This window comes from Phalaenopsis equestris, unplaced genomic scaffold (assembly GCF_001263595.1).
Source record: "Phalaenopsis equestris unplaced genomic scaffold, ASM126359v1 Scaffold204015, whole genome shotgun sequence".
Lineage (NCBI taxonomy): Eukaryota > Viridiplantae > Streptophyta > Magnoliopsida > Asparagales > Orchidaceae > Phalaenopsis > Phalaenopsis equestris.
The window spans coordinates 324,123-348,806 of record NW_018223601.1 but is presented as its reverse complement, the minus strand read 5'-3'; the positions used below and the strand labels follow the sequence as shown (position 1 = coordinate 348,806).

The window sequence follows — 24,684 nt, the reverse complement described above, 5'->3', positions numbered from 1 at the left end:
TAGAGACTGAATGTTGTATATTGTTGTGAAGGGAGTGGATGTTGTATCACTGTATTGTGCAAGGAAGAAATCAAGGAGGCAATCCATTATTAGGATTGGTTTTTTTCTTTCTACTTTACACATTGATTATACTTGGTTTGAATGGATTTAATGCAAATTATTCTGTTATTTTCAACCATATATAGTACTTAAGTTTCATTCCCTTTTTTATTGATTTTCTTTATAATCTAAGGGATTTCATGTTAAATTATTGAAATTTGAAATCCTAAGTTGATGGTTTAACCTTTCACTCTTAATTTACATTCAAATTGGTCATTTGAATTATTAAAAATAGTTGTAATTTTGGAATATCAGAAAAATACTATAAGCATAACTTGGTTAGAATGCAAAAGTTTAGTGGAATCTAAGTATTGTCATTAGACTCTTGCACCTTTTTTAGGGAATGTGGATGTTTGGGAATTCTTGTAGGGTTAGATGAACCTAACTATAATTTGAGATTTCAATGTATATTATATATTAAAAAGAGAGTAAGAAATAATAAGCCCCGATTGACAACTACAGAAAGAAATTTACTTGAAGGAACTTAGATTTTATTAAACCAATTCAAATGAAATGCTTAAACCTTTTAGAAAACCTTTCTCACTTCTTTAGTTTTTCATTTTGAAATTATGATTTTAGATTTTAAACCTTAAGAACTTGTAATATTTTGGACTAAACTTTAGGATTAGTAGAGTAGTAATTAACTTATTTGCAAATTAACAAAGCTCCTTGTGGGATCGATAACTCGAACGCATAATTTATATACTATTTGATTTACATGTATACTTGAATATTAATATATGTGCTTCATCTCATAGCAAATTAAATTTATGATGTTGTTGCTGGGGAACGATGTTAATTTTCAAATTAGAAGAATATTAGTTGAGAATTCGAGGTTTATATTTGGAAATTATATTTCTTACTTTTTGTTGTTTATCTTATTTTTTATTTTCATATTTTTGTGTTGTTATTCAGGTAATCAAAAATAAAAAAAAAAAAAAAAAACATTGCGATCTGGTTTTTTTTTTTTTGTTTTTTTGTTTTTTTTTTGCTTTTATGTTTCATCTTATTCATGTTACTTGTATTCCTATTTATTGGAGTACTTTTTTTTATTTATTGTCACTAATTAGTCTTAGGTTATACATATGACTATATCTGCGGAGCTATTACCGTTTGACCCTAAATAGTAAAACTTGTAAGGAAATTAGAAAATTTGCAATACTTAAAAAGGATTTTAAGCGCAATAAAAAATAACTAGAGAGAAAATTACCATCCTAGCCAATTTAAGGACTCTGACAATCCTCCAGTAACTGACTCCGATATTGGCTCTTCTATAATAATGATCGAAGATTCTATATTAGTGACATGAACTACTCTCATCGCACAATATGACTCGAAGCTTGATGTGAAATCTTCTATATCCACTTACACCCTCATTCCTAGCCGAACGATAATGGATTCCATCAAGGAAAAGCCCAAATTGGTCCTCGTATCATCACCATTGAAACCGAAAAGATCACTTGCTTTGCAAATTGATCCATCATCATCACAATGGAAGAAACAAACAGACTATCTACCATTTCTTTTGAGATTTCCTTTTGGTTATCTATTATTTTCTATCAAAGAGGCCGTTGAAGAGGCGACACAATGATATTAAAGGCAGGCAATTTTAGTGCACTCGAGCCATGAGAAGACTGACGTGAAAAATAACTGTGTTATTTTTGGGGGATTTTTTTGTTTTAAGTGATTTGTTTGTAAATTTAAAATTTGAGGTTTGTGGTATATAAATAGGGATGTTTGGTGTGCTATGCACGTAAAAACTCTTATATTTCATTTAGGTAATAATAAATCTGATAATCTTGAAATTGGACTGCAAAGTGGTCTAATTATTTTTTAAATATTTAACAAATGATAGCTCATTAATGACTAAATTTCTATGATCGACTCTATTAATTTGATATTTTCTAATGATTATAAATGTCCCTTGAGATTTAAGATATTAGGATTTAGTAAATCCCATAAATCCCTGTCTTAGAACAAATTTACTTAATTCTGCAAATCCAAAAGAACCGTTTTATCATTTATGTAAGGATTTAAGAAGTGTTCATGACGGTTGGAGACAGTCAGAAGCTACAAAAGTAAAGTCCCAAGCTTGCGAAGTTGAATCCATCGACTCATGGGATTTAGGATTTACTAGATTTATAGTCAAAATCGGTGGAATTATGATATTTGGAGATTTATTTTGTTCAAAATGTATGTCCTAAGATTCCACTTAAATTCTCTATAAATTCTAAGTTGAACAGCCCTCAAGTAAGCTTTCTATTTATAAAACAGGAAATAAAGAGTCCACGGTTCTAAAAATTTACAAAAAATGTTAATCTTTTAATTGAAGAGAACAAGTTAAAGAAAACTACAAATTTGTAGGACCGGCTTATTCATTTTTGTAATTAAAGGAATCCATGCTCAAAATATAATGGGAAAGCTTTGGCGCTTCTGAAGCCTTCAAGGTAAGGTGGAGGAACCGAGAGAGAGAGAAAGAGAGAGAGAGAGAGAGAGAGAGAGAATGGCAACCGGAGCGATCACCCTGAACAGCGGCTACCAGATGCCGGTGATCGGGCTGGGTGTTTGGAGGATGGAGGGGCAATCTATCAGAGATCTGCTCCTTGCCGCCATCAAAATCGGCTATCGCCATTTCGACTGCGCAGGTCGGATTCCCACTTCCTCTCTGATATTGTACCCTTCTATCGATTCACTTGCAACCATCAATTACCGTAAACTGTGGTACTGTTCCGATTTAGCTAATTTACTGAAATATCTGATATATCCGCAGAAAATTTGATTCGTAGGTTTCTTGGATCAAGTTGGCACACAGTACGCAGTATTTTTTCTCTCATGCAACTAAAATGATAGGAGCGAACTTGCCGGTCTATTGTAGTTGAATAAGCAAAAAAGTTTAGGTTTTTTTATGATGGCTGCCGTTTATTGATTGAGGGCTCAGTCACTGTTTATGGAAAAGCTTTCCGGGCTAATTAGTTTGCTTACTATAGGTCTATTTCATTAAATTCCTTGTCTAGCTCATGCTTTGTGTGCTCTTTAAATAGCTAGGTTTTATTTTGATCAACTATTTATGTAGCCTATGTTGTATGTGCTCTTATAGTTGGACAAAGTTTGGATGGGAAACTTTAAGGGCTAGGTCTGATGTGTGTTAGAAAATTTATGGCAATATAGTAATATATTATCGTCTTAACATTGCATGATAATTCAACACACACTTAGGTATAAGAAAACTACTAGTAATGGCTCCACAAGATCTTATGTGGAAAATCTGTAATGGAAAAAAATCACGGGGTTGACCCAGTTGTAAAATCTACTATAAGTTGATGATTATAGAGACCCCTTGTCCCACAGACGAGAAAGTTCTATTAGATTTTCTAAATTACAATGTCGACTGACGACTTCTAGTCGGTGATGGTTGACGACGATTGGTGGTGATCGACGACGGTCAGCGATGGTCAACGAAAGTCGGTGGTGTTTGACGACGACAATATTGTTTGAAGGCGATCCACGATTGTCGATGGCGGTCGATAGTGGTCGACGATGATCGACGAAGGTTGGCAATGATAGACGGCGGTCAGTAAGTGTCGACAACGATCGACGAAGGTCGGCGGTGATCGACAACTGTGGTGGCTGGTGGTTGACGGTAACAGGGGTGATGCTGTACTACAGCTTATTCTCAAAGTTTTAAGTTTTTTTTTAAGCTTGAAGCCCCCCGCATGAGAGGGGTGAGTAGCTATTTATAGTGTTCTGGGTGCAATTAATGCAGTAATATGAACCACTTTGATTGGATAGTCCGGAAAGCTTTCTTTGATTAGACAGCGTTTAATGGAGATTTGATTACCTTAATGATGTCGAAATTCAACAATCGTGAGTTTCTTGGATTTGTCTTGTTGAGACGCTCAATTTGACTGTAGGATTGCTAAATTCGACATTCGTTTAATCTTCTAAATTTATCCGAAAAACTTTTAAGGATAGTTTAATGACTTGATTTGAGCTTGATTTGACTCAGATTAAACTAATTTTGGTAATATTGAGTTATTTTTATCGAACCAGTTAGTTTGACTGTAAGTTTGCTGAAATTGGAGTTCTGAATGAGTTTTTATCGATGTTTGAATATTTCTTGCTCAAAAAGCTGCCTCGAGATCTATGTCTTGTCTCGTGATTTGTGCCAAATGATGGAGATTTGCTGGAGATGTATTAGTTGTCCCCCTTATGTCGGGCGAGACCAAATTCGTCGTTCGAAAATATCCAGATCTAGAGCTTTTTCATTTTTGTCGGGCATACGTATCAATGTGTGTGTGTGTGTGTATGTGTGTGTATGTTTGTATATATATTAAAGCAATCAAGCTTAGCTCAGTTGGAGAGGGTTTGCTTCAAATCATGATAGACGCAGGTTTGAATCCCACACTAGGCAAAAAATTAATACTTCTTTATCGAGCCGAATTTAGGGCCTGTAGGCCCTTGTCGCTTCGCGTATTGAGCCACTGTGCGGGTAGCCCACTGCTTTCCGCCTATTCTGGCGGGATTCAAAGGCAGGCCGACAGAAATAAATGTTGGCTGGAAGTCGGTCCGACAGGAAGTTGAACCGGCTGAACTAAAAGCTAAAAACAGGCTGAAATAAAAGCTACAACGGCTAAAATAATCTGCTGTGATGAAATAAATGCAAAAATAAAAGCTAACCAGCTGAAATGACTGGGCTGAAATAAAAGCTAAACCGACTGAAATAATCAATTGCTGAAATAAAAGCTAAAGAAGCGGGCTGAAAGCTGGTAAGGGGTGGGTGGAATTAAGAATTTTTTTTTTTAATGAGCTGTTGCTTTTTTAATAAACTGTTGTTCTTTTTTTAATGAGAGAATTTGAAAATTTAAATGGTGAGAAGATGAAAAGTTTTTCATTTTTTTATTTAAAATGAGGATGTTGGAAGACAAATAAGCTAGAAGATGGAAGACCAAACACCAAAGAAATTAATGTAGATTTCAGTTTTTTTTTAATTCAACTGCTTTTAATGTTATGGCTCATCTCAAACCTTTAAATAGATGTAATGAATAAGGGGAAGAATCACAAGATGAATGTCGTCCCGTTCTGGGGACAAACAAGATCTTCTTTCACATTGCTGCGAAGAGGAAACTCGTTCACGTCTTGCATAGCAGACGAGCAATGAGATCTTCTTTCGTGTTGAGGCGAAGAGGAAAGTTATCCTCGTCCTATGTAGCAGACGAGCAACAAGATCTTTTGTATTGCGGCGAAGAGAAAAGTAGTTTCGTTCTATGTATCAGACGAGCAACGGGATCTTTTTTTTTTAATTGCGGCGAAGTGGAAAGTTGTCTTCGTCTTGCATAGCAAGCGAGCAACGTGATTTTTTTTCACGTTCCGACCAAGGGGAAAGTCGTTTCCATCCTGCATAGCGGCAAGCAATGAGATCATCTCTTAATGCAGTGAAGATAAAAGTTGTCCCTGTCCTGCGTAGCAGACGAACAACGAGATCTTTCCCGTTGTGGAAATAACGACAACTAGAGAACCTCGTTCTGCTGAGAACCAAATGAAGGGTCAAAACTTTGAGGATGCGACATCAATTCTGACGGAGTGCGAGTTAATTTTAGTTGGAAAGTATTACTTCCCGAACGTCATGGTGGTGAAATTGCCGACTTCAACCAATTTAGCGTATTCTCCTCCTAGGTATATTGTTGTTCATGAGGCAGTTTTGATAGTTGGCCTACGATTTTCGTCAACCCGTGAGTTTATCGAAATCATGAAATGTTCAGAGTTTGTGTTGCTCAGGTGTCTTGTCGGATGGTGACAGTCATTATCAGGTTGATTGTTTTCTTCAGGAGTCGCGGGTTGACGGTAACACCGACAATTTTAGCGCTGCTGTGTGAGTTCTTTAGTGACACGCATGATTGTTTGATGTTTAAGCACAATATTTTGGATTTTCGCCCAAGGGAACTAATAAGCAATGGTCTGTGAGATTCTTCTTTACAAAGAATGATTTAGGGCTCCGTGAGAGGCGAGGAAGGTTCCAACAGTTGTTTGTCTCTCTTTAGACTACTGAGGAGGGAATACTGTTGATGCTAGAATTTCGTGACTTCAAGGAGATGCTCGAGATGCAATATATTTATAAATTTGTGGGCAAATAATCATTGTTCAAGGCTAAACTTTCATTCCATCCTGAACGATCCATGACTGTGTTATTAAAGAAATCCAAGAAGCGATCTTCCAAGCTACCCCCCTAGTATACTCAAAGCGGCTTCTAACGAACAATAATCGTGAAATATTCCCTCAGAAACAACAGAAGAGGGTTAAAAAATTGCGAATGTCCCTGCTCAATTCTTCAACCATTCATACTCCTGAGAACATGTTCTCATGAATGTACTGGGCTCCAGGAGTCAGAGATCTTTGTAAGTTTCTTTTATCTTCTACTACTATATAATCATTTCATTTGTCTGACTTAGATTTCTTCTCTTCTAGATTGATAAAATAGTGGAAATCCAAATGGGGCTAGGACTAGCTCGAAGAAATTGGAACTCTGAATTTGTTAAGATCAAATATCTTCAAGGTGAATATAAGCATATGAATCCGAGGTTGAAGGAATCACATCTCTAGAATTACAGTTGACAGAATGCATGACAGAACTCTCAACAATAGCGACTTCCTTGTCGTTGCAGTTCAAGATCTGGAGAGAACTTAATAGGCGCTGGTGGAGGCACAAACCGACCTTAGTGAAAGCACTAGAAGCGTGAAAGCTCTTAAATCGACGGTGTCAGCCTAGGAGGAAGAGAACCGACTTTTGAGGTCTGTGAAGCATGTTGAAGTTGCAGAGGTTAAGCAAGAAACGGTCGAGGACTTCAAGAACTCGCTTGAGTAATGTTATCATTCGATACCATGCTTAAGAGACTCGTGATTTAGTACTTGATGTTGTTGCAAATGAGCAACAAATGTGGTTTATCGAGAAATGATTCATCTGGGGTTTCCTTAAGAGGAGTCGAGGGGCACAACGTCGAAACGGGATTGTCGTGGTGGGGCTCACTCCTAACCAAGCTTCAAAGGATCGTCCCTCATATTCTGACGGCGAGGACATCGAAAGTAAATTAAAGGTATTATTCAACGACGACGAGGGGGTGGAGGAGAACGTTGATCTTGATTAGTGCTCTACTATGCCTTATATGCTTGCAACATATTTGCTTTTGTCATGTTGTTCAAACCACACAGATGTAGTTATTCTTTTCAGATTTTGTCAAAATGACATTGTATGAACGATGCATGTTAATCATCTTGTTTAGCTATTTGATTTTTTTTGCTATTTGTCCCCGGAGTGTCTTTTTATGATAATTTTTAAACATGTTTTCTTTTCATGCCACAGTGGATAACAAATATCATTTAAAAGTTATAGTATATGAGGAGGTTATCGTGAGGATAAATCGCCAGCGACGTTTGACTTGCTTTGGGTTATGCATCAGATTATTACTTAATGATGTTAACCTGTATGAGATAAGCCAATTGAAGTCTATCGAGAACTTTTTAACCAATCTGAGATTGTTTGTTGGAGCATTGCTCGCTTACGAACCTATGTCGAAAGGATCAGGTGTAGTCTACCGAGGACTGTTAATCTATCCAGGGTTGTTTATCGAAGCAATAACTTGACGGTGTTAACCCATATGAAAGAGGTTAGATCAAATCCTTCTGGGATCGATCGTGTTCTGCCTAAGATTCAACCGAAGTTACTTATTTCTTGGGTCAAGAGCATGAAGTGATTCGTGAATGTGTCGTTACACTTTCTAGAAATATCCTTTATATAGGGGAAAGTCAGTGAATGATATTCATTTAATAAGTTTGAGATACATTGACATTGTATGCAAGATAACAGACACATGAACTACATGACAAGAGCGTCACTTCTAGCACTTACGAAGGTTCTCTGCATTCCAAGTTCGGGGGAGGTTTTCCTGTTTGAATTCTCGAGCTTTAAGGTTTTAGGCATGATCATGACAACCTTGATATATAGGCCTTCCTAGAGAGGTGACAACTTTTTGCATTTGGGACCACGACCGACAGCTTTAATATTACGCAAGATCAGGTCACTGATGGAGATAGGTCGAGGCTTGACTCTCCGGTTGAAGTGGCGAGCAACTGTTTGGCGGTAAAAAAGTAGCTCTATGTTGGACTATTATCGCGTGTTTCTGGAAGTAGATCCAAATGTTGCTGGAGCTTTTCTTCGTTGCTATCCAAGTAAAAAGTTTTAACTCATGTTTGACACTCTGATATCAACTGGGATGGCAGTTTCGATGCGAAAACACAGAGTTATATGGAGTTTCCTTGATTGGAGTTTGCGAGGTGGTGAGATAGGCCCAAAGGACGTTGTGGAGCTCTTCCACTCATTGCCCCCGCAACCTTCTCAAGATAAGTCTTCAAACCCTTGAGCGTTGTTTGATTTGTCACCTCTGTCTTTCCATTCATTTGGGGATGTGCCACGGTAGTGTGCCCCCGCTGAATGCGAAGATCCTTGCAGAATGATGTGAAGCCTTTTCCAAAGAATTGAGTCCCATTATCAGTGATAATCTTCGCGGGGAGACCGAAACGGTAGATAGTTTTTTTTTTGATGCAAACAGTTTGACATTGGCTTCAGTGATCTTTGAGAGAGGCTCTGCTTCTACCCACTTGGTGAAGTACTCGACAGCTAAGATAATGAATTTTCGTTGTCCAGTAGTTATTGGAAACAGTCTCATGATATCTATCCCCATTGGGCGAAAGACCAAAGATTCAGAAATGACGCGAACTCTAATGGCAGTGCATAAATAAGATTTGAGTGTAGTTAACAACTTTTGCACTTTTGCATAAATTTAAACGCATCTTGCTTGATTGTGGGGCAATAAAAACCTTATTTCAGTATTTTAAGAGCAAGAGCTCTACTCCCGAGATACTCTCCATATATTTTGGAATGAACCTCTCGCAGAGTGTAATCAACTTCAGATGGTGGAAGACACTTAAATATGGACCTACAAATGTCTTTTTATATAGTTCATCCCCAATAAATATGAAGTTGACAGTCATGCGTGGGAGGCGAATTGATGTAGTAACATCATCTGACAGAATTCCGTTTTGGAGGAAGGAGATGATGTGATCCATCTAAGATGACTCCCTTGAGTCATCCATAGATAGTATGACCAATGAGCCTTGGATGCTAGGAAAATGTATCTTCTTGATGCACATTCTTTTATAGAGATCTCCAATTGTCAAAGTAGAGATGACATCAGCTCGAGTGTTATGCTCCCGAAGTATGTGAATGAGTGGTATGCTTCAATTTAGGCGAGAAGTGTTTTTATCAGACTGAGATACTGCACAATTTTTAAGTTATGAGCGTCTATTCTCCCTCTACTTGGGATGCGATTAGCTGATAATCATTATAGACAATCATATTTCGTACTTCACACTCGATGATAAGTTTTAATCCGGCGACGAGGGCTTCATACTTAGCATATTATTGGTGGCTGGAAATTTGAAATGAAGCCCGTACTCCAAGATGTCCTGCTTTAAGGAGATAAGTAGTATTCCAACACCAACTCCAGAGTTTTCAGATGCTTCATCCATGTACAGTGTCCACTGAGGTGATCATGGAGGGGAAAAATGCGGCTCATTAGAAGCAGACACTGTACATTCTACCACAAAGTCGGCTAAGACCTATAATTTAAATTTTTGTCGTGGTAGATAATGAATGTCTAATTCTTATAATTCTATCAACCATCTAACTGTTCTTCTTGATACTTCTAGTTTTGTAGGATATTCTTCAAAGGGAGTTGTGTGTAAATGTCGATAATGTGGGTCTGGAAGTACGGACAAAGTCTCCTTGCGGCTGTTGACCTCATTTTTAGTGAGGTCTAGTTTTCCTTATAGGATTTAGGGTCTAGCCTTAGGGTTCTCCCTTTGACTATTTTAGAGCCTTAGAAATGAGACCCGTCTCATTTTAGAAATTGAGCCTACTGCTTTACTCTTTTGGAGTTTCGCATGTATGGTATCGGTCTCTAGCACTTAGGAGGTTGAAACCAACATGAGGAAACCCAAAAAGTGTCCCTATAGAATCATTAAGCCCTAGGATTGTCTTATGGACAATTTGCACTTCCGTGCGCACAAACTTCGCAATTTGGAGAGTCGACACGTTCGATCACTACAATCACATAGTTTGCGCCATTATTTGTCCAAAAAAACTTACATAAAAATTTTGAAACAATCGATTGCGTCCTGAAATTTTGACGAAAATCGAATTTGACACATTTTTTTGACTCGATCGTCGGCATGGTTACTCGGACGATTTCGGACGACGAAACAGACAGCGCCGTCGCATCCAGAACGTCGATTTTAGCTAGGAGGGACACCCACTTTGTTGTAGTTTCGTGCACGAGACAATAACGCACAAATCGAGGGATATTCAATATTAATTAAAAAAAAAGGGAATTCTTTTCACTTAAATATCAAATCCTAAATCCCTAAACTCACGCACACGCCCCCAACTCACCCGCCTGATTCTTGGCCTCGCTTCTTCCTCTCGGTCGCGGCTCTAGTCGAACCCCTTCCCGCCTTCTCCCGTTCGCGACCCAGACGCTAGACGCGACTCGCCCGATCTCGTTGCGCGACCTAGCCGAGCTCCACTTCTCCTCTCGCGTGATGCGCTGGCTCGAGGTCCCCTCCTCGTACGCTCCCCGTGCTCCAGTTTCTGGTAAAGCTTCCACCAAACCCCGACACCCTCTGTCACCACTCCTCTGCTTAAAAGCTTCGTCTCTGTCGTCGTTTTCCCTCGCGCGACTCTTGTCGCTTCTCTTGGCTCTTCTCTTGGCTCGGCTCACCTCGGCTCACCGTCAAGGTGAATGAAGGTAACTCCTTCTCCTCCCCCTTGGTTATAAATAACCTCACTTGGGGTAGAGTTTGGGTTGGCCGAAATTTTCGGGTGAAAGGAAGGTGCTGCCCAAATTCTGGGAGGTTCTTTCTTCTTGGTTGATTCTTCCCTGGCTTGTTGGTGTTTGGTTTTCCCTGTTTCTCTTGAACAGAAAAATGAGGTGCCTTCTTCCCCTCCTCATCTTCTCTCTACTTCCCTATTTTACTGTTATACGTGGTTAAATACATTGGAACCACCATATTTGCATGCTTGGAAAGAGCTCATATAGTTGCTGAAGTGCGAACTTCTGTGCTCGAATCCTTAAAGGATTTTGAATTCACAAATACATGAACAAGTATGCTATTCCTCCTCTTTATCTATATTTCCCTGGATATCGTTATTTTTACCATATCAATCACGTTATTTGTTCATTATTTATACATGGAGGAGCTACAGCTTGGTCTAGCTGAGTTAGAGTAGCTTTGATCCTTATAGATGTGATATACTCAAAACTCAAATCAAATATTTATGCATCAAATCAAATATTTATGCAAAAAAAAAAAAAAAGGAAAAAAAATCTGAAAGTCTGTATTTATTGGGAATACAAATCACATATAGTAACGTTACTTTATTTCTTAATTTTTTTACTTAGTTCATTCTGAATGCAAAAAACGCGTTTCCGATGTTGATCCCATTGAGAATGGTTTGCGCTCTATTGTGTTCTATTATTTTGTTGGTTTTCACATGCTGCAAATTTTCTGGATTCAACTCTTTCCAGATTTCTTGTCGGGTTTCCTCCGATTCTAGCATCGGCAAGGATTTACTGCTAATTCTTGCTTTTTGAACCATTGCTGTTTCTTGACGGATGTTTTCCTTTGATTTGGGGGAAAACATGTGGAGGAATGTTTGCCTGAGTTTCAGTTTAATGAGGATTGAGATGAGTATCTTAATTAGGAGCTTTGCTAGCCCGTATTTGTTTTATACTTATTGGAGCATTTACAAACATACCACCCAATCCCTATATGTCTATATATCCAACACAAGCTTTGCTCCTTTACATTTATACCACCCATCTCTTATGTTTTTGCTTTTCTAACACCCAAGAAGTGGTGTAGAACTGCAATTCATCTCATTGTTTATATGTATATTTTTTGAGATCTTCCACATGTTTATATTCATGAAAATTTGAGGTTATACGGGCTGATTTTGACTAGCTATTTGAAACATTTAAAAAAAAAACAAGTTTTGGTGGGCTGAATTAGCTTCAGTTTTGACCTTGGTACCGTTTTAAATGCAACTTTGGGGGTGTTTTGTGGACTGATTTTTGGAGCAACTTTGCTGCGATTTTGTGTTGCGATCTCGTGAATTTTTGGTGTTATTTTTCTACATATACTGTTGTGGTTTTTGGGCTGCAGTTCGGCCCTATTTTGGCGAAGGTTTTGGGCTGCATTTTGGCCTTGTTTTGGCAAGATTTCGGGCTGCGGATTGGCCCTGTTTCGGTGAGGTTTTGACTTCGGTCTGAGCCTGTTGTGGGAAGTTGGGCTGCAGCTTTTGGGCTTGGTTTCGGCTTGGTTGTGGCTCGGTCTTGGCCTAGTTAGGGGCTGCGGTTTGAGCCTGTTGTGGGGAGTTGGGCTGCAGCTTTTGGGCTTGGTTTCGGTTTATTTGTGGCTAGGTTTTGGCCTAGTTAGGGGCTGCAGCTTGATCCTGTCGTTGGGTTTTGGGCTGGTGTCTTCCCTTGGCTGCTCCTAGCAGTGAGTCTTCCCAGTTTGTAGTCTCCTTGTTGGATTGGGTTTGCTGCCCTTGCCCGTGAGCTTGTTAGCTGTCTGTTTGGGCTTGGTTCTACCCTCTCCGTTGTCCCTAACCGTGAGTCCTTACCTGTTGGTTCTTGTATATTGGGAGATTAATTGATGGCTCCTCCTGGTTGTCTCTACCCGTGAGCCTGTGAGGTGTTTGTTTGGGTTCAGTTTGCTCTCTTTGCTGCCCCCGGCCGGGAGCACTTATTGGGTTTTATTCGTGTGGTGTATGTCTACCGCTTTGTGGAATTCTTGGTTCAAGGCGAAATTGGAGGCTCTAATCTATATGAATTGAGATGCTTTAATTCTTATGTTTGGAAGAATTCAAATTCTCTTTTCCGAGGAATGATCTGTTAGATGTTTGGAAATGTTTCGAGACCTAATTTTGTGGGCTCGATAAGTTGCAATAAAAATAAAAGAAGAGAAAGCAAATATGAAGAATTTTCTGATATTTATGAATGGCTTGGAAGTTTCTAACTTGTATCCTTTGGAGATGTTTCATGGCTAGCATGGGGAGTGTACTTCATCTCTTTACTCATTCGAGAAGCCCCGCCAATTGTATGTTTTAGGCTAACTCTCCTACCGCTTTGACTCTTCTCTCCTGAATTGGTTTTGGGGGTGGGTTAGTTTTCTTTCTTTTTTCATTTCGTGTTTTTCAGTTTGTTTTCCTTGCTTCTTGGTTTAGGTTTTCAGTGCTTATGTCTGATACATAAGTGCGCATATATTGTCATCGCTATATATGAATTCATTAAGCATGATCGTAAGTAGGTCGGTTTTGTTTTGAGGCTTAGGGTGGTGATGACAAAGACACACCGGTGGTAGAGCGGAATTGTATTCCATCCTACGACATTGGGACTCGATTCAGGGACCTGGTGAATCGTAGAATGATAATATCATTCATCGACACAAGACTAGCGGGGGACCCTTGTCTTCTTAGCTTGTTGGAGGTACTATGCCCGACGACATAATCAACTCGTGGACAACCATAATTTTCAAAACTGATAAGAACAAATACACTATTTACAAAAAATATTTTCACTACAAAAAAATTGATACTACTTTCTTTTGTATGTCTGAAATCCATGTACATGTTAAAATATATATTTAAAATGTATTGTAACTTGGTTATCCACTTGTCGATTACCGGTATCGGGCTAAAGAACGGTTTAGTATGACTCCCTTCTAGTTGAGTGGCGGGCTCTATACATTCGGGTGACCGATAGTAGCCTTCGACATCTCTCGAGTATATATATATATATATATATATAAGCTGCAACAAATTTCCAACAAAGCCTCAGTTGAAGTAGAATCCATTGAGTCCTCCATCTCAGGCTTACAAAAGCAACTGAAAGCACTATCGCTAGGAGATCAGAAAGAGCAACCTGCCCTGAAGATCGCCAAGCCAGGAGGACCATTATCCGTATTCATAGATCCTAAGGAAATCTTTCGGGAGGAAAAACGAGGAAAAGCGAAAAACTATCTAAGATGGTCTCCTCATCCAGGAGTACCACTTCCCTTATCCGCAAACAATCCACCAGAAATCCTAGCATCACACCCTCACCTACGCCAACCATTGATGATCAAATTTGGGGGTACATAATGAGATCTAGGTTGGCTCATGAACTGCAAAAACGTCTTCAAAAGCGTAATACGCATAGAAGAAAGTTGGAGTCAAGAGTAGACCCAGAATCACTCAGAATTAGAACTCCGGATCTCGCAGCAAAGGAGAGCTAATCTGGTGCCTGTTGAGACTCTCTATGAAGACGGCTGGTCTAATACTAAACACAAAGTATACCAGCACTACTCAGAAGAAAGGATACTTGCTACGGATGGGGAGCAGGTTAACCTTCCTTTTATTCAACAACAGTCGTACCAACAACTGTTGCAGGAAGGACTCGAGCACATACACTTGGGTCTTATAATGGTAAGGGTTCATGCCTTACACAGGAGAGACGCAGGGACAACAACCCTTATTGTCCTGCGAGATATACGGTGGAGGTCCGATGTTTCAATAATCGGAACAATGGAGGTGGACTTATCGGCTGGAACTCAGTTGGTGTGCATTACACCAAACATGATGATGTCAATCCACGATTTCATGAACCATATAGAATTGGCCGTCCTTACTCATGGCTACGAAGAATGGCAAGGAGGGGAATCAAACCTATTAATCACAAGAGCCTTGGTCTCAAGGCTAACGAATGGACCGCTTTCGTCGTCCCAATAGGCCTGTACGAATGACTTGTAATGTCTTTTGGGTTAAAGAATGCACCAGCAATCTTTCAAAGAAAGATGGATAACTGCTTTAGTAAGTATTCTAAATTCATTGCAATATACATTGACGACATACTCATTTTCAACGACAATGAATATGAGCACAAAGAGGTTTTGCTAGGACCGCTCTACCAAAAGATGTCACCGCACGGAGATAAAAGGATGAAGGCTCACGACTAGGAAATTGTACGAAAGATCAAATTTTTAGTCCAAAACTTACCAGACCTTGAACTACCCCCAGAAAAGGCCTAAGTATTCTCGAAACAGACGGATGCATGGAAGGATGGGGCGACGTCTGCAAATGGAAGAACAAAAGGGAGATCCCATAAGTTCCGAATGAGTCTGTGCCTACGCAAGTGGGAAGTTCCCGAACGTAAAGTCAACAATCGATGCGGAAATTCATGCATGCATGGAAACTCTGAGTGCCTTAAAAATCCACTACCTTGACAAAAGCGAAATCACATTACGCACCGATTGTCAAACTATCATCTCATTCTACAATAGGATGGCTCATAACAAGCCATCTAGGGTACGATGACTCACATTCACAGACTCATCAATGGCTTGGGGATCACCGTTAATTTCAAACATATTGACGGAAAAAATAACGTCCTTGTCGACAACTTTTCAATCCTTGCCGACAACCTTTCAAAGCTAACGTTTATTTTATGTGCAGGTTCTGAACAAGAAGAGAAGTAAATTATCAAATTTCTTGCAGAATGGATCCCAGAAGTACAGGAAAACAGAAATGGGTTCCTATCAACAACTCTTTTGGACGACAGTATTTTGAGTTCCTCGCACCAGGAGAAGAGGATGTTAGCTCCGAAAATGCAGCCAACGAACACTGGAGTATCTTATGGAAGTCGCTCGAATCACCCATCACTTGGGAAAGAAGGGAGAACCTACGACACAATGCTCGCCGGATCGAAGGAGAACAAGTCGCAAAAGTTATTCAAGAATTAAAAGTACTAAGGAGGATCCTTAGGAATAAAACAGGGTATTGCAAAAGCTGAGCCACTAAAGACAACATGTGGAATGACATGGCGCCTCTGACTAAACAACACGAAGAGAATTTGGATGCTATCATATCAAAATTCACAAAATTCGCTAAATGATGGAGTAAAATCATCATTTGAAGCATATGGTGGGCCCTGTTAAAATAATTTTTTCATACAAGGTTAAATTAATTTTCCCTGCATGGTCAAATCATGAGGCTTTGTCATCACTTTGATCAAGTCTCCCTATCTTATCTTAGGAAATCTAATGTTATCTCAATGTAATCTCAATTTTCTTTTATGTCGCGACACATGTCGTTTATCTTATCTGCTGTTTTAATTGACATTTTCATTTCTTTGTGACCCCAACTTCTATTCGTCACAAAGAACTTTTGCCAATGTAAATTAAAACAAAATGAAGTTGAAAGAAAATGAGATATATTAATAACGAAAAGAGAGACGCTTACAGAAATGAAAAACTCAACTCTAAAGAAGGAGTAGACTTCAAGATTATTTCTTGTGTGTCTTCTCTTTCAAAATAGACTTCTATTTATAGCACTTCATGGTCAGGGGCTAAATCGTAATTTAACCCTTACAAAGATAAGATAGCATGCCAATGTAAATTAAAACAAAATGAAGTTGAAAGAAAATGAGATATATTAATAACGAAAAGAGAGACGCTTACAGAAATGAAAGACTCAACTCTAAAGAAGGAGTAGACTTCAAGATTATTTCTTGTGTGTCTTCTCTTTCAAAATAGACTCCTATTTATAGCATTTCATGGTCAGGGGCTAAATCGTAATTTAACCCTTACAAAGATAAGATAGTAGATAAGATAAATGACATGTGTCGCGACATAAAAGAAAGTTGAGATTATATTGAAATAACATTAGATTTCCTAAGATAAGATAGGGAGACTTGGTCAAAGTGATGACAAAGCCTCATGATTTGACCATGCAGGGCAAATTAATTTAACCTTGTATGGCAAAATTATTTTAATAGGGCCCACCATATGCTTCAAATGATGATTTCACTCCATCATTTAGCGAATTTTGTGAATTTTGATATGATAGCATCCAAATTCTCTTCGTGTTGCTTAGTCAGAGGCGCCATATCATTCCACATGTTGTCTCTAGTGGCTAAGCTTTTGTAATACTCTGTTTTATTCCTTATTCCCGAGGATCCTCCTTAGTACTTTTAATTCTTGAATAACTTTTGCGACTTGTTCTCCTTCGATCCGGCGAGCATTGTGTCGTAGGTTGTCCCTTCTTTCCCAAGTGATGGGTGATTCGAGCGACTTCCATAAGATACTCCAGTGTTCGTTGGCTGCATTTTCGGAGCTAACATCCTCTTCTCCTAGTGCGAGGAACTCAAAATACTGCCGTCCAAAAGAGTTGTTGATAGGAACCCATTTCTGTTTTCCTGTACTTCTGGGATCCATTCTGCAAGAAATTTGATAATTTACTTCTCTTCTTGTTCAGAACCTGCACATAAAATAAACGTTAGCTTTGAAAGGTTGTCGGCAAGGACGTTTTTCCGTCAATATGTTTGAAATTAACGGTGATCCCCAAGCCATTGATGAGTCTGTGAATGTGAGTCATCGTACCCTAGATGGCTTGTTATGAGCCATCCTATTGTAGAATGAGATGATAGTTTGACAATCGGTGCGTAATGTGATTTCGCTTTTGTCAAGGTAGTGGATTTTTAAGGCACTCAGAGTTTCCATGCATGCATGAATTTTCGCATCGATTGTTGACTTTACGTTCGGGAACTTTCCAATTGCGTAGGCACAGACTCGTTCGGAACTTCTGGGATCTCCCTTTTTGTTCTTCTATTTGCAGACGCCGCCCCATCCTTCCATGCATCCGTCTGTTTCGAGAATTACTTAGGCCTTTTCTGGGGGTAGTTCAAGGTCTGGTAGGTTCTGGACTTTCGTACAATTTCCCAGTCGTAAGCCTTCATCCTTTTATCTCCGTGCGGTGACGTCTTCTGGTAGAGTGGTCCTAGCAAAACCCCTAGGTTAGGAATATAAGTTCTGGCATAGTTGAGAATTCTTAACCAGGAACGCAACCCTTGCTTCTCCTTTAGTTTGTCATCAGGGAAGTCAACAATCTTCTTTATGATGTGTGGCTGGAGTTTTATTTTTGAGTTACCGATCACCGCACCCAAAAATTCCACCTGTGAGGTTCCCACTTTCATTTTAGTTGCCGATAAGACTAGTCCTTGTTCCACAATCCTCAGGAACTGCTCCAGGTGCTCTTTGTGCTCATATTCATTGTCGCTGAAAATGAGTACGTCGTCAATGTATACTGCAATGAATTTAGAGTACTTACTAAAACAGTTATCCATCTTCCTTTGAAAGATTGCTGGTGCATTCTTTAACCCAAAAGGCATTACAAGCCATTCGTACAGGTCTGTTGGGACGATAAAAGCGGTCCATTCTATAGACTCTGGGTGCATGGCAACCTGATGGAAGCCACTTTTTAGATCAAATTTCGAATAGATTTTGCTGGTACCTATTCGTTTGAGTAGTGTGTTGATCTCCGACAGACTGTACTGATCCTTGTGCGTGTTGTCGTTGAGGGATCGGTAGTTGAATATCATCCTTTCTTTGCCTTTCGTCTCTTTTCCCGTCACTGGATCAACAATTGTTCCTGAATTTACCATTAGTGTCATTGTTCTATGGCGATTTTTGCTTGGCCTAATGACCTTTAGAGCAAGCAGGCTTTCTACATGTTTCTAGAATTGTTCCTGCATTAATGGAGTTAAGTGTTTGAGAGGCTTATCTTGGATGGTGAGGTCAGGATTGATTATCTCGATCTTGCAGACGACTCCATTTCTGCTCCAGTGTTTTATAGGGTTTTCACCAATGTACCCCTGCTCTTGCAATCGTTGGAATAGTGTTCTGAATTTCTTTAAGAAAGAATTATCTTGTATCCTCTGCGTGAATATCCACTCCGGTTGAAGTTCACGGTAAAATTCGTAGCTGATCTTCATTTCTTGTAGTTGTTTGGCTGCTACTTCCACGTCTGATGTGGTCCTGATCTGAGTGATTCCCTTGTAGAAGGTCATCGTATTTCCTTCTATGTGCATTCCTCCGTTCAGGCTTCGGATGAAGTTGCACCCCAACAGCATTTGGATGTCATCCTTGACATCCATCTCTAGGCAGTAGATTAAGTATTCGAAAATTATGTTCGTTAAGGGTCATCGTACCTGCCTTAATTTTTCGGTTGGTGTTGATTGTTGAGTTGACTCCGCTAAAGGAGACTTGGTAAGTCAGCTCTTCAATTGCTTCAGCGGGGATGTTCTTTGTGTTTGCACAACAAGAGGTTGCGCCAGTATCGACAATAGCCTTCAGGCTGAAGATTTCTACTCCCGGTATTTTGAATTCTACGACCAGGTTGAACAATCAGTTGAGGATTTGTTTTGGTGTTGCATGCACCTGTTCTTTCACATATTCATTGAAGAATTTCGCCACAGTACTTTTCTCCCGTTCTTTTTCTTCATTTATGCGGAGTCCTTTCATTCTGTCACGCTCGAGGAGCTCTTTTCTTTCTTCTACTAGTTTTTCTGCAATCATCTCCTGCAATCTTTGCTGGAGTCTTTTATTCTCTTCCTTTAGGAAGCTTAAGTAATTTAGCAATTCCTGGATCAAAGTGTCCTTTTGATTGGTAATGTTTGCAATACGACTTCCTTTTGAATGTTAATTGTCAGGTAAAATTTTGCACACATTGGGCAAGCTGTGAGTTTGCAAGTGATGCGATGTATCATCATTTGAAAATTGGTAGTTATACGGCAATAGGAGCAATGTAGGAACGACCCCTGTATGGGCTTGTTCTGTTCCCAGTTGTGAGAGCACATACTTTGTTCTTTTGGTAAGCGGATGAAAGAGCGCCACCCGTAGTCCTTCTCTTTCATCATGAAGATGTAGTCTTCTGGAGGTAAGTCTTTCAATGCATGCTTAACATGCGCGAGGGTATTCATACCTTCCCCTTCGGAGATGCTGCAAATGGCGTCTGACGCTTCCTTGTCAAGGTCGACTGATAATACGTCGTAATCTTTGGTCAGGTTCAGATTGCTGAGGCTGGCTGCTCGAGCCATATTTCCTAGTTTGCTTCTGCATTCCCTTGCAAAGTGTCCTTCTTCCCCACAGATGTAGCAACGACACTTTGAAGTTCTTGGTTTGTTTTTGTTCTTTATGACACGGACATGCGTGTCATGCGGCTTTCCTTTGTAGTTTCTTAATTTACGCAAACCATATTTCTTATGGTTATTGTAGTACCCTGGGACAGAGATCTTTTTACAGATTGACAGATCCTTTATCCTCCTCTGGATTGCAGTCTTTTTGCATATGTCAGCCAGATATTGATGTGTAAATCTAATTCTGGGCAGGATGCCTATGGTATTGAACGAGTGCTTGGCTTTGAAGGCGGCTTCGACTTCATTGCCAATGATTGGAGGCATTTTCCTAAAGAATTTTTTGGATAGTTCAGAATTTATGTACATTTTACCTGATTTTGCAGCAAGTACTTTGTAGTCGTTCATGTACTCGAACTTATTCTTTATCTCGTGGCATGATAGCATTTCTAGATCCCGAAAACCCTTATTTTGCTCTTTCGTTGATCCTTGATACGGATCTTCGAGAAGTATAATGCACCTTATCTGGGAGATGACGTTTTGAGGGTCATCTGCTATGTTGACAAGGGCCTCATATTCTTTTACATACGCCATTCTCTATCGGATCCAAATCTTCTTTTCTACTTCTCCAAGTAGATTCTCAATGAACATCACTTTTGCCTTATTGTCCTGGAATTGTTTATAGTTTACTAGGTTTAAGGTGATGGATTCCCATCGTGACTTTCATAGAGCGAGAAGTCGTCCGGTAGTATCAGCAAGACTCCTTGTGAATTGTTGGCTGATGGGAGGGTCCACATGTTTTGCTGATAACTTCTTCTGAAGTCCGAAGATCGACTTCTGAATTGGTGGAATGAATTTGATTGTGCAAATGAAGGTTCAACTTGTGGTCGAACGGTGGCTGGAGGATAAGAGACTGGTCCCATTACAGGTTCATTGGGGGGGAGGTATGGAGATGAGGATACTGAGGCGTATAGGTTTTCAGCTTTGTCAGCAAGTTTTCGCAATTTCGGGTAATCTAAGTCAGCAAGCTGGCTTTTGATGCTGGGTAATGCTATTTCATTTGTCAGGTGAATTGGCTCCTTGGGAGGTGGAGTTATGGGTTTAGAAAGGTCTTTTGAGATATGTGGTGTTTCAGAAATTAGCTCTGGCTGTGGTGGAGTTGAATATAGGTTTACCACTTCATTTATTTGTGGCTGATCATCTTCATCACCCCATCCTGTAGTGATGATTGGTGTGTCATTCTTCATGGAATATTCAATTAGGTAATCATAGCTTTCACTTGGATGCCCTAGTGGTCCTACTGTAGGATCACCATTCTGATATCGTTTCCATAAGTTTTGTTGATAGCTTTTCGAAGCCTTCTTAGTATAGCCGTCATTTTCCTCCGCAGCTTCGTTAAAAAAAATTTCGGTTTTAGGATTTAGGGTATCTGGTCCATCTTCTGTCTTCTGTAGTCCTCCTTTTTCTATCGGACCTTCAATCCCACTGCCTTCCGTGAATGAACTTTGTTCATTATCTTCCACCGTCTTTGATTTGTCCAGGAGTACCACTTCCCTTGTCCGCAACCAATCCACCAGAAATTCTAGCATCACACCCGCACCTACGCCAACCATTGATGATCAAATTCGGGGGTACAGAATGAGATCTAGGTTGGCTCATGAACTGCAAAAACGTCTTCAAAAGCGTAATACGCATAGAAGAAAGTTGGAGTCAAGAGTAGACCCAGAATCAGAACTCCGGATCTCGCAGCAAAGGAGAGCTAATCTAGTGTCTGCTGAGACTCTCTATGAAAACGGCTGGCTAATTCCCACTACGTGGGTCGGCTACATGAATCCTTTTTCTCAATTGAATCCTATTTAGGTTTTTTTCAGTTTATTTGGTTAAATGAAAATTAAAATCAAACTAAAAACCAAAAACTGTATATTAAGATTTTAAAAGCAAAAAGAACTGAAATGCATATTTGTAACTAAAACGACTCAAACCAAACTTGTTCGGTTCAATTTAATTCTTTGGTTTTGACCAAATAATGTACACCCCTATCTAAAAGTGGGAACATAATGTTTCTAAATGAGAGTGAAGTTTTGTGGTAGTCCTTATTTTTTACTTTATATACATCCTATAAAATCATTGAAGCCGCATTCTCTTGATTAAGTTTAAGGATAAGCTTTTAAAGCCAAGAGCTCTTAGCCTTTTGCATCAATTCTATTTGACATTAAGTGCACTTTCAAATGGACTTGGCTCTTGCTTTGCTTAATCTTGAATTGACCAAGTAGAGATCAACATCTAAATTCTGCTTAGTGGTAGGCCTGCCACTTAGGAACATCAATTTTTGAGAACTTTGTCGAGAGCTGCTTTTTCCATCTTATTCTAGGTCATTTCAAATTCCATGTTCAGGAGTTTCTCTTAAGTAATGATACATTCCATTTATAAACATTTATGCCATATTTTTGAAAGCATGTCATGCTATTATGTTTGTAAATGAATGAATGTATTTGATGAATAATTTGAACTTTGTTATTATTTGTTCAAATTCTTTTAAGTTAATAATAAAACACGTTTGAATTTTTTTTTGAAAAATGAATGGCTAAATGAACCAAGGTTGAATATAATTTAACTCGTTTAATTATGTTCACAATAATCTTTATTAACGTTCAACAAATAATTTGTTAAAGTCTTATATTAAACTTAATGATAACTTGCATATTATTTAATTAAATCTTTATTAAATATAAAATGTTTAATTACTTATTTAAGAGCAAAATATTATAATTTAATATGTTGAATATTTTTGGATTAATTATCAATTACGTATTTATTTTATTAATGTGTTTATTTATAATAATTTAATTATATAAATATTCTAATTATATAAATATTTTAAATATATTAGTTAATTTAGTTATATTTTAAATTTTTTATTAGTGTTATTTTTTTTGGGTTTGTTGAAGTAAAAAAATTAGTATTAATAATATTTAATTTAAAGACATTAAAATTAATTTTTTTTCCATTAAAGTTGATGTAGATTATGGTTAATAATTTTAAAATTATTAAATTTTATTAAAAAAATAACCAACTATTATTATAAACCTATCTTAATTCATAATATAAAGACCTTACTTTCCCATTTTTTTCTAAATGGTAACTATAATTTTCTTTCCCTTCATGCAATCCTAGATGTTCCTTGACAAGTAAGACTTCTACTTCGCTAAACATAAGGTCACTTATTAAGGCTTTTGGCGAGGATTGTAGTTCTGAGTCATGAAGATTATAATTTTTTCCTAAATATAGTCAAGAAAAGCTTCTGAAATGTCAAAGTGGCTTTTGATTTAATAATCATTGTTTCTTCAAGAATTATAAAGTTTAGCTTTCTCATGCTGGAGCATTCTTAGGATGGCAATTTTCTCAGTATGTTTGCGTCAAAAGGATAAAAATATGAATCTATTTGGCCAAAGTGAGCTTTTTGATGGATGAGAGTTTGTGCTTTTATAGGTCAAGCTAATTAGAACTTTAAAGGAGCTTCATACAAAGCTTGAAGGCAAAGTGTCTCACTTGTCTCCCCTGCTAGTAGCATTTCCAACTTACACTCTAAATTAACAAGGCATTCTGTGGTCAAGGCTCTTTATTTTTGTTCTTTTCATCTTTAACGTCAATATTTGTTTTTTTTTTCCTTCCAGCTGATTACAAAAATGAATCTGAAGTTGGCCAAGGACTGGCTGAGGCATTCCAAACCGGCCTTGTAAAAAGGGAGGAGCTTTTCATCACCACGAAGGTTAGCTCATGATATTTATTAGCAAATGGATGTTCTCAAACATAATTCTTGGAGATTACCATCATCCCAAGTTTGTTTGCCATGCAGCTTTGGAACTCAGATCACGGTCATGTGCTTGAGGCCTGCAAGGATAGTTTGAAAAAGCTTCAGCTTGAATATCTGGATCTTTATCTTGTGCACTTTCCTGTAGCCACAAGGCACACTGGTGAATCTTTCTCTTATTTGTTTAATGATTTGATTATCACAACAAACTCGATATGGCAACTAACAATTCTAATGCAGGTGTTGGAACTACTGATAGTGTTCTTGCTGAAGATGGGGTACTAGACATCGACACATCAATATCGTTGGAGACTACTTGGCATGGAATGGAAGATCTTGTTTCAAAAGGATTAGTTCGTAGCATTGGAATCAGGTAAATTAAACTAAATTATGTGCGGGGCATATACACAGATACCACTTAATTCTTTTGGTTTTATATATCTAACACCTATTCTTTGTTTTTAACATTTATACCACCCAAACCTTTTATCTCACATAAAAAACACCACTATTTTAACTTTTAATATGTGTAGGTAATGTGGCGTAGATATAAAAATTGTAGTTTACGTGCTAGATATGTAAATACATAAGAATTGAGTGGTATGTTATAAATCTTTCATTATGTAATGTTTGTCCCTGTTTCACTGCATTTTTTTGTCCATTATGTAATTTTTGTCCCTGCTTCACCGCATTATTTTGTGCATTCTTTGTATGTTA

General features: G+C 38.5%; 1 protein-coding gene across 1 annotated transcript in view; it reads left to right on the top strand.

The window, feature by feature from the left end:
• Window positions 1-2,480: 2,480 nt before the first annotated feature.
• The window catches only part of LOC110036225 (NADP-dependent D-sorbitol-6-phosphate dehydrogenase-like), a 30,293-nt gene continuing 8,089 nt past the window's right edge, over window positions 2,481-24,684 (top strand). The window contains exons 1-4 of the mRNA XM_020740618.1: window positions 2,481-2,744; window positions 23,831-23,925; window positions 24,013-24,130; window positions 24,208-24,340. Of these exons, the coding sequence (XP_020596277.1) occupies window positions 2,603-2,744; window positions 23,831-23,925; window positions 24,013-24,130; window positions 24,208-24,340 (488 nt within the window). The 5' untranslated portion in view covers window positions 2,481-2,602. The remainder of the gene's footprint in view (window positions 2,745-23,830; window positions 23,926-24,012; window positions 24,131-24,207; window positions 24,341-24,684) is intronic.